This window comes from Hemibagrus wyckioides, linkage group LG19, assembly GCF_019097595.1.
Source record: "Hemibagrus wyckioides isolate EC202008001 linkage group LG19, SWU_Hwy_1.0, whole genome shotgun sequence".
In the NCBI taxonomy this organism is placed as follows: Eukaryota; Metazoa; Chordata; class Actinopteri; order Siluriformes; family Bagridae; genus Hemibagrus; species Hemibagrus wyckioides.
In genome coordinates, this window is record NC_080728.1 from 1,863,981 (window position 1) to 1,875,000 (window position 11,020).

An 11,020-nucleotide genomic window follows, 5' to 3' on the forward strand; every position below is an offset into this window, starting at 1 on the left:
CCAAAAGATATAATTATGGACCTCAAAAGAGTACTTGTTTTACTTGTTTACTTTGTTCCCCTTCAGAGAGGGCTTTTAATACTGGTGGAATATTGCTATTCTCTTGCAGTTCTCACTAAAGCTGGATCATGGTTGATTTGTGTTTCTAACCAAAAACCTTGGAAATACATATGTATGGTACAAATACATACATGTATTGTGTAAACCTTGTGCATACACCACTGAATCATTCTGTTTTTCACAGTGAAGTCTTATTAAAATTAATTATTTTTAATAAAAACTTAGCATGTAAAACAGGCCTAATTTTATTTTAAACAGAATTTAACATGTTCTGATTTTAAAATAGAGAACCACTGCATTTCTTTAAATAAAAAAAAAAAGTTTTACCGATTTGGTATCTGACAGATAACTGACTCTATTTTTGTCATTTTAACCATCAAAATTCAAGCCAACTGCTCACTGATAAAGGGTGATGAGCTGACCAGAGCATATTGTTTAGTTTTAGTTTCCAAGTTAATTTTTTGTACATAATTTCACAGTAAAACATTGCAGTCACATTAGAGTCTGTGAAAAATTATCAGTGTGCAGTAAAAAGAAACAATCTTCTTCCTCAGGACACTGATGATGAACCTAAAACATCTGTTTCAGTCTTACTGTTAGAGAATGTGTCTTACTGAGGAACAGGTCATGTGATTCTCAGAGAGATGATCTTACCTCAGTATCTCCAGTTTACAGTGAGGATTCTCCAGTACAGCAGAGAGAATCTTCACTCCTGAGTCTCCTAGATTATTAAAGGACAGATCCAGTTCTCTCAGGTGTGAGGGGTTTGATCTCAGAGCTGAAGTCAGAGCAGCACAGCCTTCATCTGAGACACCAGACTTACACAACCTGTAGAGAGACACAATGACAGATTTTTATCTTTGCTTAAGACTAACTTTAAAGATGTGTTTGTAAATGATTTTAATATTCAGAATGACATGAGGATTTAATATTACCTGTTTATTCTAATTAACAATGTCATTAAAATTATCACAAAAATAAATATCCACACATAATTCATACAAAGCCCCGTTTCTACAAGAAAGGGAACAGGATCACTTGTGATTTTATAATACTGAAAGTCAACTTAATATCTCCATTCCACTAGATTAAAAGATTGTTTCTAAATTAGAGCTTGATTTCAGCTCAGTTTAATTTTGTCTAGTGTCATAGATTGCCATTTTAGCTTAACCAAACAATATATTCAACAGTCTCTTAAAACCAGAATTACAACTTTCTAGTGAGAATGTTTCATTACATCAAATAGACTTTTTAAAATCAAACAAAGGTTTTCATCTTCTACAGTGTAGAAAAAATATGAGACAGTTTTTCTATGAAAATAAAACATACATCTATGGGTTGTAGGCAGGTTTGAATTCTATAGATTAAGAATGCTTTCAAAAATATATATTTTAATTGTTTATTTTTATTGTTTTACAAAGTTAGCAGAAGAAAAATCAGAATCAATTAATACTTGGTGTTGATATTAGCATACAGTAATTTCTTTCACTTGCACACTTTGTACACTTGCTGAGTCATGTTAAGTCAGACAAGTCCTGGATTTTGTATGATCAGAATCAGGTGTCTGATGAACATTAGCACCTGCTTGGTATAACTGGTTAATCAGTTTCATATGTAGGTTAAAACACAGTCATTACCTGAAACAGAAACACACAATGTTCACAATGCATAATTTTGAAAGTCGTCAGATCACCATTGTTTTCACGCTGAACCACTATCTGGGGTAGCATTCAGTTGCTGCTGTGTTCACATTGCATGATGGATCAGCAACAGGAGGTTATACACTGTATAACTTCACAATAGGAATAATCACCAACATCTCTGTCTGGTCCGCAAACTACACCAGTGTCAGGAACAGCTGGACAGTTCCCTGCCAGGCCCAGAGAGCACGCTGGCAGGTGAACCTTGGAAGCCTGCTTCTTTGTGTGTCTTTTGTTATGCCCTTCCTATTGTTCCTATCCTGATTGTGTCACCTGTATCCCGTTGGCCCTAATGTCTATCCCTATAAATAGGGATCCTTGTGTTTGTGTCCTTGTCCATGATTGTTATCTGTACCGTGGTTTCTGTTGGGGTTTTGTTTGTTAAGTTCCATGTCCAAGCTAAGGTCTAGGTTTTGTTTTGTTTTGTTTTGTTAACCACGCCATGTCTAGTGTTACGTTTGTTTCCCTATGTCGCGTCTTAAATGTAATAAAAGCAGTGCTTCGCTAAATCCTGCGCTTGGGTCTCATTACACCGTGTGCTGGTGTGTGCACACACACCACGGGCGTCTGGGGTCGAGCCCCACATAGGGCGGGGGTCCCAGACGTTACAACCAGGTTACATGCAACCGTTATAAAGTATGTAAGATGTTTAGGTTCTCTTTGGGAGTGACAAGGTTGAACAGCATTAGGAATGAGTACATCAGAGGGACAGCTCATGTTTGGGGGACAAAGTTAGGGAGGCCAGATTAAGATGGTTTGGACATGTTCAGAGGAGGGAGAGTGAGTATATTGGTAGGAGAATGTTGGACATGGAGCTGCCAGGCAGGAGGCAAAGAGGAGGTATATGGATGTAATAAATGAGGATATGAAGCTAGTGGGATGTGTTTTGGATGTGTTGAGGATGCAGAAGATAGGGATAGGTGGAGAGAAATAATTCGCTGTGGCGACCCCTGAAGGGAAAAGCCGAAAGAAGCATTTTATGTGTTTATCTATTATGACCAGGATGAAGATTAGACCATAATTCATTATTAATGTTTTAAAATATGATCTTACCCCAGTCTCTGCAGTTTACAGTGAGGATTCTTCAGTACAAAAGAGAGAATCTTCACTTCTGAGACTCCTAGATTATTACCAGACAGATTCAGTTCTCTCAGGTGTGAGGGGTTTGATCTCAGAGCTGAAGTCAGAGCAGCACAGCCTTCATCTGAGACACCACACTTATACAACCTATAGAGAGACACAATGACACACTCTCCATTAACAGAAATGTATTATATAAGGTATAATTAACACTGAGCAAATCATTAGTGTCAGGTTTTGAACAGTGGGTGAGCCTAGGCACAGGTTTGAAAAGAAGCTCAAAAGAGCAGCCAGCAGTTGCTCAAAAGAACTGACTTGACTGTAAAAAGTGACAATTTTCTACAAATCTATCGATCTACCTATTGATCATTTGGCACTTGTTTATGTATCTCACACAGAGACACAGACACATACAGCCACAACTCCAACAGAATATCACAAAATGAAACACTACTGGTTGCTGAAACTAGGCTAATATATTTAGAGATATTTGTATTGTTAGTTTTACTGGTCCTTTTGCCATTAAAGCCAATTTCAATTAAACATCAGCTACACTGACCCAACATTTTCTAAATCATACATTTTGGGCAACATTCTCAATCATGAATGACACACCATAAACAAAGCAGGGTTGTGCTGCCTTTCAGAATGTTAAGATTAGTGTGCATAGACTACACAAGGAAGCAGGCCTACTCTAATTTCTGGTGATTGTAGATGATGTGTACAGACACAGCCATCATTTTGAACAATTAAAAATTGAGTTAAAATGGAGTGAAAAATGACTTTGTTTTGGCGTTGCCCCATGTATTCCTAAACCAACTGCAATTCTGTAATTCAGCTCTCATATGAGTCCAACTCTGACAGCATGCTCCAGTGTTTACCTAAACAGAAATACATATCTTCTTATTATATCTTCTGATTAGAATGTACGAGTTTAAGGGGAAAAAACATGGTGTGGCATCTCGTTACTGAACTAATCTGCTACATGGCTATGGCAAAATCCACGTTTTTTCTGTTAAAAATTGCTAAATATATGTATGAGAAAAATAAAGGAAAAAAAAATATTTCTTGAGCTCTGTGTGCATCTCAGTTATGATGTGACTGGACCACAGTGTGCTCTTGCTTCAGATTGCAGGAGGTCTGAGCAGAGCGAGGTATGCGTTTTCTTCAAATTGTGGAAAAACAGAAATAATCACTTATTAATATATCTGTGTTTTGTTTAAATATGTTAATGGGATACATGAGAATGTTACCTTTCCTTAGAACTTTATAGTTTAAAGATGTTTTATCTGCAAAGTGTTATTTTAATTGGGGAAATGCAGTGTAATGTTGTATATCAGCAGGAAAGTTAGCCTGTTTAGCGTGACTGCTAATATTGCTTCTGTGTTGGAATGTTTAGCAGGAGGAGGCAACTGAATGTAAAAAGATTAATAACTGCATGTTTCCAACTTATGCAGGTATGGTATTGTTTTTTTTTTTTGTAAATGATCTGTTATGTGTGTTTTCACTTGAAGTGGGTGATTGAAGAGGAACACTCTATAAGTAGGAAGTAAGTCTTTTATAGAAAACCTTTTCTGCATATGGTAATGAAGTATTATATATTTTTTTTTCCATTATTGTGAAATATAACATTCACTATATTGTGAGCTTGCTTCAGTCCGCAGGAGGTCTGAGCAGAGCAAGGTTCGATCCAATTCAAAACAGGAGCAGGCAACTGATTGTACAACGATTAATAACTGCATGTTTCCAACTTATGCAGCATCTCGGAAAAAAGAATGGCCACTGAATCAGCAGACCGACTCCAGCCTTTATTTCACACTACACCATAAAACACAGAAATGTAGCTGAATTGTAGTAAATTGGACAGGTTACACTAGAGAGTGAGAACTGGGGATAAAAATAATGGTAACATTATAACAAAGCTTATTTGGGTGGGCCAGGACTCCAAATGGGTGGGGCCAGGCCCCTGTAACTCCACCACTGCTGATGTTATTTAGAACTTTTGATATAAATTTTACTACTCATTTAAAGCCAGCTATACTTTTGAGTCAGGTTTTGTAGAAATTTTTCTCTCATTTTCTCCTTTATTTATTTCTTTAATGCAGAAGTGATTTCAGGAGAGAAATCATTATCACCTAATGACTAATCTATTTGTGCTGCATGTTGTACTGTTACAGAAAATTTCAGGTGAAAAACAACACTGTATATAACTGCTGCTTTTATTGAGTTATTGTGACTCTCAGAGAGATGATCTTACCTCAGCGTCTCCACTTTACAGTGAGGATTCTCCAGTACAGCAGAGAGACTCTTCACTCCTGAGTCTCCTAGCTTATTCCTGGACAGATCCAGTGTTTTCACAGTCAGATGCAGTTCTCTCAGATTGGAGGTTTCTGATCTGAGCCCTGAGTCCAGAGCTGACCAACTTTTCACTCCAAGTGAATCACAGCTGATACTGAAGGAAATAAAATAAAACATAATGAACTCAAACTAGTGCAAATTATCAAACACTCCCTAAAAGCTTTCACTGAACCTTCTCATTCTCATAAATTCTGAAAGTACAAACACCAGTTAGACAATATGATTAAAGGTGCACTGCACACAACATCTATCTGTTGATGTCATTAAAATGGGTAAAGTTAATGGTTAACTACAGTTAACTAGCTAGTATCTAGAGTAGGGTTGGTCCTATCCTGTATGATATGGGATTATCTTGTATTAAAAATAAAATGCTGATGTGCTGTCCTGTATTCTCATACACATTGTTTCATACATATGCTTCACAGTGGTGAGAAAAACATAATGGTGAATAAAATTAAACCAGTTTCACAAGAAATAGCATGTACACATGGTGCATGAGCTCACATTTCAACATCTCAATGTTGAATATTTCTATGAATTAAATCGAAATGTTTAAATCGTTACATATTGTATTCACTTAAAAATACATACTGTATTTAACTTAAAACTGTATGGTATGAGATTTCCGATTTACTCAGTCACATGTTCACATCCCCACATGAACAGAACATAACACTGACATTTAAACAATGATTCAACATCATAGAAGAGGATAATGACAGTCAATACATAAACATCATACTACCAAAGGTGTACAATGTATGCAATGAAAATTAGAGAACTAGTGATCACTCAACAGATCTGGATTTAATGTAGGTTGGAAAACCAACTTTTCATTTCCCCCACCTCCTGTGGTGGAGTGTGACACGTTGATGTAGAAGGAAAATAAATATAATACAAACATAATAATTTATTGAACTTCATTTCTTAAAATAATCTAATAATGCTTTAGTCATTGCTGAATTACTTTTTTACTCCTACAGCCTACCACTATAAGCTGAGATGTGTTATAGCCAGAACATTTAAGAAGGACATGTTCGACTGTTTCTGGAAATCCGCATTTGCAGCACAGTCCCATACTGTGTTTATCAATTTATGTGTTTTTTCATGTGTCAACAGAGTCTGGAGGGTTTCTATTAGAATGTCCTGTTTTGTGTCAGATTTTATATTTTTTAGATTTATAAGACTTGATAAAGAATCAGCAAGTAACAACTTCTGAGTGTAACAGGCTAATACAATCTATCCAGTTTTTCAAATTAAAAAAAAAAATCTTCCATCCGAGTTTTTAATGAAAAAGTTTTTTTTTTCCATCATGTATATTATGTGTATCGTATCAATCCATTCTTCAGCTGTGGTTGACTCTGGCTTTAACCATTTTTTAGTAATTACTTTTTTACTAGTCACCAATCTAGCCATGGGGGTCACAGTCCAGTGACTTCTGTGCCTTTCCCAAGCCCGGATAAAGGGTTGCGGCAGTAAAGGCATCCGGCATAAAACATTGCCAAAATTAATCATGCGAATTGTTGGTACTCTGAATTTCATAATGGATCGGTCGAGGCCCGGGTTAACAACGACCGCCATCGGCACCGTTGACCTACAGGGCGCTGGTGGAAATTGGGCTACTGTTGGTCAAAGAAGTAGAGGAGGGAGGAGAGGAAAGGTAAGAGTGTAGGACTGAGAATAGGAACTCTGAATGTTGGTACTATGACAGGGAAAGGTAGAGAGCTGGCTGATATGATGGACAGAAGGAAGGTGGATATACTGTGTGTACAGGAGACCATGTGGAAGGGTAGCAAGGCTTGTAGTATAGGAGCAGGATTCAAGCTGTTTTATTATGGTATGGATAGTAAGAGAAATGGGGTAGGTGTGGTCCTGAAGGAGGAGTTTGTGAGGAATGTTCTGGAGGTGATGAGAGTGTCAGACAGGGTGATGAGTCTGAAGTTGGAGGTTGAAGGGGTGATGTTGAATGTTGTTAGTGGTTATGCCCCACAGGTAGGTTGTGAGTTAGAGGAGAAAGAGAGATTCTGGAGTGAATTAGATGAAGTGATAGAGAGTATTCCCACGGGGGAGAGAGTGGTGATAGGAGCAGATTTAAATGGACATGTTGGTGAGGGGAACACAGGTGATGAGGAGGTGATGGGCAAGTTTGGAGTTAAGGAAAGGAACCTTGAAGGGCAGATGGTAGTGGACTTTGCTAAGAGGATGGACATGGCTGTGGTTAACACTTATTTCCAGAAGAGAGAGAAGCATAGAGTGACGTACAAAAGTGGAGGTAGGAGCACACAGGTAGACTACATCCTATGTAGAAGAGGCAATCTGAAAGAGATTAGTGACTGTAAAGTGGTAGTGGGAGAGAGTGTAGCCAGACAGCATAGGATGGTGGTGTGAAGGATGACTCTGATGGTCTGTAAGAAGAAGAGGTCAAAGATAGAGATGGAGAAGAAAACCAAGTGGTAGAAGCTGTAAAAGGAGGAATGTTGTGAGAAATTTTGACAGAAGTTGAGGCAGGCTCTGGCTGGTCAGGTAGTGCTGCCAGATGACTGGGAAACTACAGCAGAAGTGATCAGGGAGACAGGAAGAAGGGTGCTGGGTGTGTCATCTGGAAGGAGGAAAGAAGATAAGGAAACTTGGTGGTGGAATGAGGAAGTTCAGGAAAGGCAGTTGGTCCTGACGACATCCTGGTGGAGGTCTGGAAGTGTCTAGGAGAGGCAGCAGTGGAATTTTTAACTAGTTTGTTTAACAGGGTTTTAGAGAGTGAGAAGATGCCTGAGGAATGGAGAAGAAGTGTATTAGTGCCGATCTTTAAGAATAAGGGTGATGTGCAGAGTTGCAGCAACTATAGGGGGATAAAGTTGATGAGCCATACAATGAAGCTCTGGGAAAGAGTAGTGGAAGCTAGGTTAAGGAAGGTAGTGGAAATTTGTGAGCAGCAGTATGGCTTCATGCCCAGAAAGAGTACAATAGATGCAATTTTTGCTCTGAGAATGTTGATGGAGAAGTATAGGGATGGTCAGAGAGAGCTGCACTGTGTGTTTGTAGACTTGGAGAAAGCGTATGACAGGGTGCCAAGAGAAGAGCTGTGGTACTGTATGAGGAAGTCAGGAGTAGCAGAGAAGTATGTCAGAGTGGTGCAGGACATGTATGAGAGGAGCAGGACAGTGGTGAGGTGTGCTGTAGGTCAGACAGAGGAGTTCAGAGTGGAGGTGGGACTGCATCAGGGATCGGCTCTGAGCCCCTTCCTGTTTGCTATGGTGATGGACCAGTTGTCAGAGGAGGTCAGACAGGAGTCTCCTTGGACAATGATGTTTGCAGATGACATTGTGATCTGTAGTGAGAGCAGGGAGCAGGTGGAGGAAAACATGGAGAGGTGGAGGTTGGCGCCGGAGAGAAGAGGAATGAAAGTCAGTGGTAGTAAGACTGAGTACATGTGTGTGAATGAAAGGGAGGGAAGTGGAACAGTAAGATTACAGGGTGAAGAGGTGAAGAAGGTACAGGAGTTTAAGTATTTGGGGTCAACAGTCCAGAGTAATGGAGAGTGTGAGAAAGAGGTAAAGAAGCGAGTGCAGGCAGGTTGGAATGGGTGGAGAAAGGTGTCAGGAGTTCTGTGTGAGAGAAAAATTTCAGCGAGAATCAAGGGGAAGGTGATACAGGACAGTGAGACCAGCCATGCTGTATGGTTTAGAGACAGTATCACTGAGACAGAGACAGGAGTCAGAGCTGGAGGTAGCAGAGCTGAAGATGTTCTCTTTGGGAGTGACACGGTTGGACAGGATTAGCAACAAGTATATCAGAGGGACAGCTCATGTTGGATGTTTGGGGGACAAAGTTAGGGAGGACAGATTAAGATGGTTTGGACATGTTCAGAGGAGGGAGAGGGACTATATTGGTAGGAGAATGTTGGACATGGAGCTGCCAGGCAGAAAAAAAAAGAAATAATCTATTCTGGTATATATCATATGGGGATGAGAATAATGGGAGTAATCACGACCCTTGGGATTCAATTCTCTCCATATATCTGTAATACCTCTTTCAACAAGCTATTCACCTTTTTAGTCAGTGGTTTTAATTCCATAGTAGTTCTAGAACAGTACAGCTTTGGGTTTAGACATGTTAAAATGACCTCCACATATTAAAGTTCCTTGGGCTTTAGTAACTATTAAATCAAATACTTCACAGTAGAAATTTCATAGACATTGAAAAAACTTGTTAAAGTTTCCTCTATTTTTCCTGTTATCAATAGAAATCTTCCTTACTTGTCTTTTATTTCTGATATACACTATATTGCCAAAAGTATTCGCTCACCCATCCAAATAATCAGAATCAGGTGTTCCAATCACTTCCATGGCCACAGGTGTATAAAATCAAGCACCTAGGCATGCAGACTGTTTTTACAAACATTTGTGAAAGAATGGGTCGCTCTCAGGAGCTCAGTGAATTCCAGCGTGGAACTGTGATAGGATGCCACCTGTGCAACAAATCCAGTCGTGAAATTTCCTCGCTCCTAAATATTCCACAGTCAACTGTCAGCTGTATTATAAGAACGTGGAAGTGTTTGGGAACGACAGCAACTCAGCCACGAAGTGGTAGGCCACGTAAACTGACGGAGCGGGGTCAGCGGATGCTGAGGCGCATAGTGCAAAGAGGTCGCCAACTTTCTGCAGAGTCAGTCGCTACAGACCTCCAAACTTCATGTGGCCTTCAGATTAGCTCAAGAACAGTGCGCAGAGAGCTTCATGGAATGGGTTTCCATGGCCGAGCAGCTGCATCCAAGCCATACATCACCAAGTGCAATGCAAAGCGTCGGATGCAGTGGTGTAAAGCACGCCGCCACTGGACTCTAGAGCAGTGGAGACGCGTTCTCTGGAGTGACGAATCGCACTTCTCCATCTGGCAATCTGATGGACGAGTCTGGGTTTGGCGGTTGCCAGGAGAACGGTACTTGTCTGACTGCATTGTGCCAAGTGTAAAGTTTGGTGGAGGGGGGATTATGGTGTGGGGTTGTTTTTCAGGAGCTGGGCTTGGCCCCTTAGTTCCAGTGAAAGGAACTCTGAATGCTTCAGCATACCAAGACATTTTGGACAATTCCATGCTCCCAACTTTGTGGGAACAGTTTGGAGCTGGCCCCTTCCTCTTCCAACATGACTGTGCACCAGTGCACAAAGCAAGGTCCATAAAGACATGGATGACAGAGTCTGGTGTGGATGAACTTGACTGGCCTGCACAGAGTCCTGACCTCAACCCGATAGAACACCTTTGGGATGAATTAGAGCGGAGACTGAGAGCCAGGCCTTCTCGTCCAACATCAGTGTGTGACCTCACAAATGCGCTTCTGGAAGAATGGTCAAAAATTCCCATAAACACACTCCTAAACCTTGTGGACAGCCTTCCCAGAAGAGTTGAAGCTGTTATAGCTGCAAAGGGTGGACCAACGTCATATTGAACCCTATGGATTAGGAATGGGATGTCACTTAAGTTCATATGCGAGTCAAGGCAGGTGAGCGAATACTTTTGGCAATATAGTGTATGTTCATAAATCATTTTCATTTTCTTTTAGATATAAGTATGGCCACTCCTCTTTTATGTACAGATTTATAAGATGCAAAGTATACCTGTTTAAAACCCATTATGTTTAGTTTTGTATGCTCTGCATCATTTAGAGGGGTTTTCTGTAGAAACACAACCTCTGCTCTAGCCTCTTTTAGTTTTGACAGAATCTTTCTTCTTTTAACTGGAGTAAGTACGTCATTGACATTAAATGAAGCTTCATACTTTACAATGTAGAATATTAAGCAAAGTGTCTTAACATATAGCATCTCCTTCAA

General features: G+C 39.8%; 3 protein-coding genes across 15 annotated transcripts in view; 1 reads left to right on the top strand and 2 right to left on the bottom strand.

Moving 5' to 3' along the window:
* LOC131370162 (NACHT, LRR and PYD domains-containing protein 12-like) overlaps positions 1–11,020 on the top strand; it is a 404,348-nt gene that overhangs the window by 299,128 nt on the left and 94,200 nt on the right. The window lies entirely within an intron of this gene.
* LOC131370166 (NLR family CARD domain-containing protein 3-like) overlaps positions 1–11,020 on the bottom strand; it is a 237,541-nt gene that overhangs the window by 89,869 nt on the left and 136,652 nt on the right. The gene's annotated exons all lie outside the window — the stretch shown is intronic.
* LOC131370163 (NACHT, LRR and PYD domains-containing protein 12-like) overlaps positions 1–11,020 on the bottom strand; it is a 37,387-nt gene that overhangs the window by 11,214 nt on the left and 15,153 nt on the right. For 3 of the 4 annotated variants that reach the window (XM_058417323.1, XM_058417322.1, XM_058417321.1), the window contains 3 exons: positions 5,098–5,292; positions 2,814–2,987; positions 715–888 (listed from right to left, as the gene is read on the bottom strand). In XM_058417323.1, coding sequence (XP_058273306.1) covers positions 715–888; positions 2,814–2,987; positions 5,098–5,292 — 543 coding nt within the window. The remainder of the gene's footprint in view (positions 1–714; positions 889–2,813; positions 2,988–5,097; positions 5,293–11,020) is intronic. The other variant, XM_058417324.1, reaches the window with a different exon arrangement.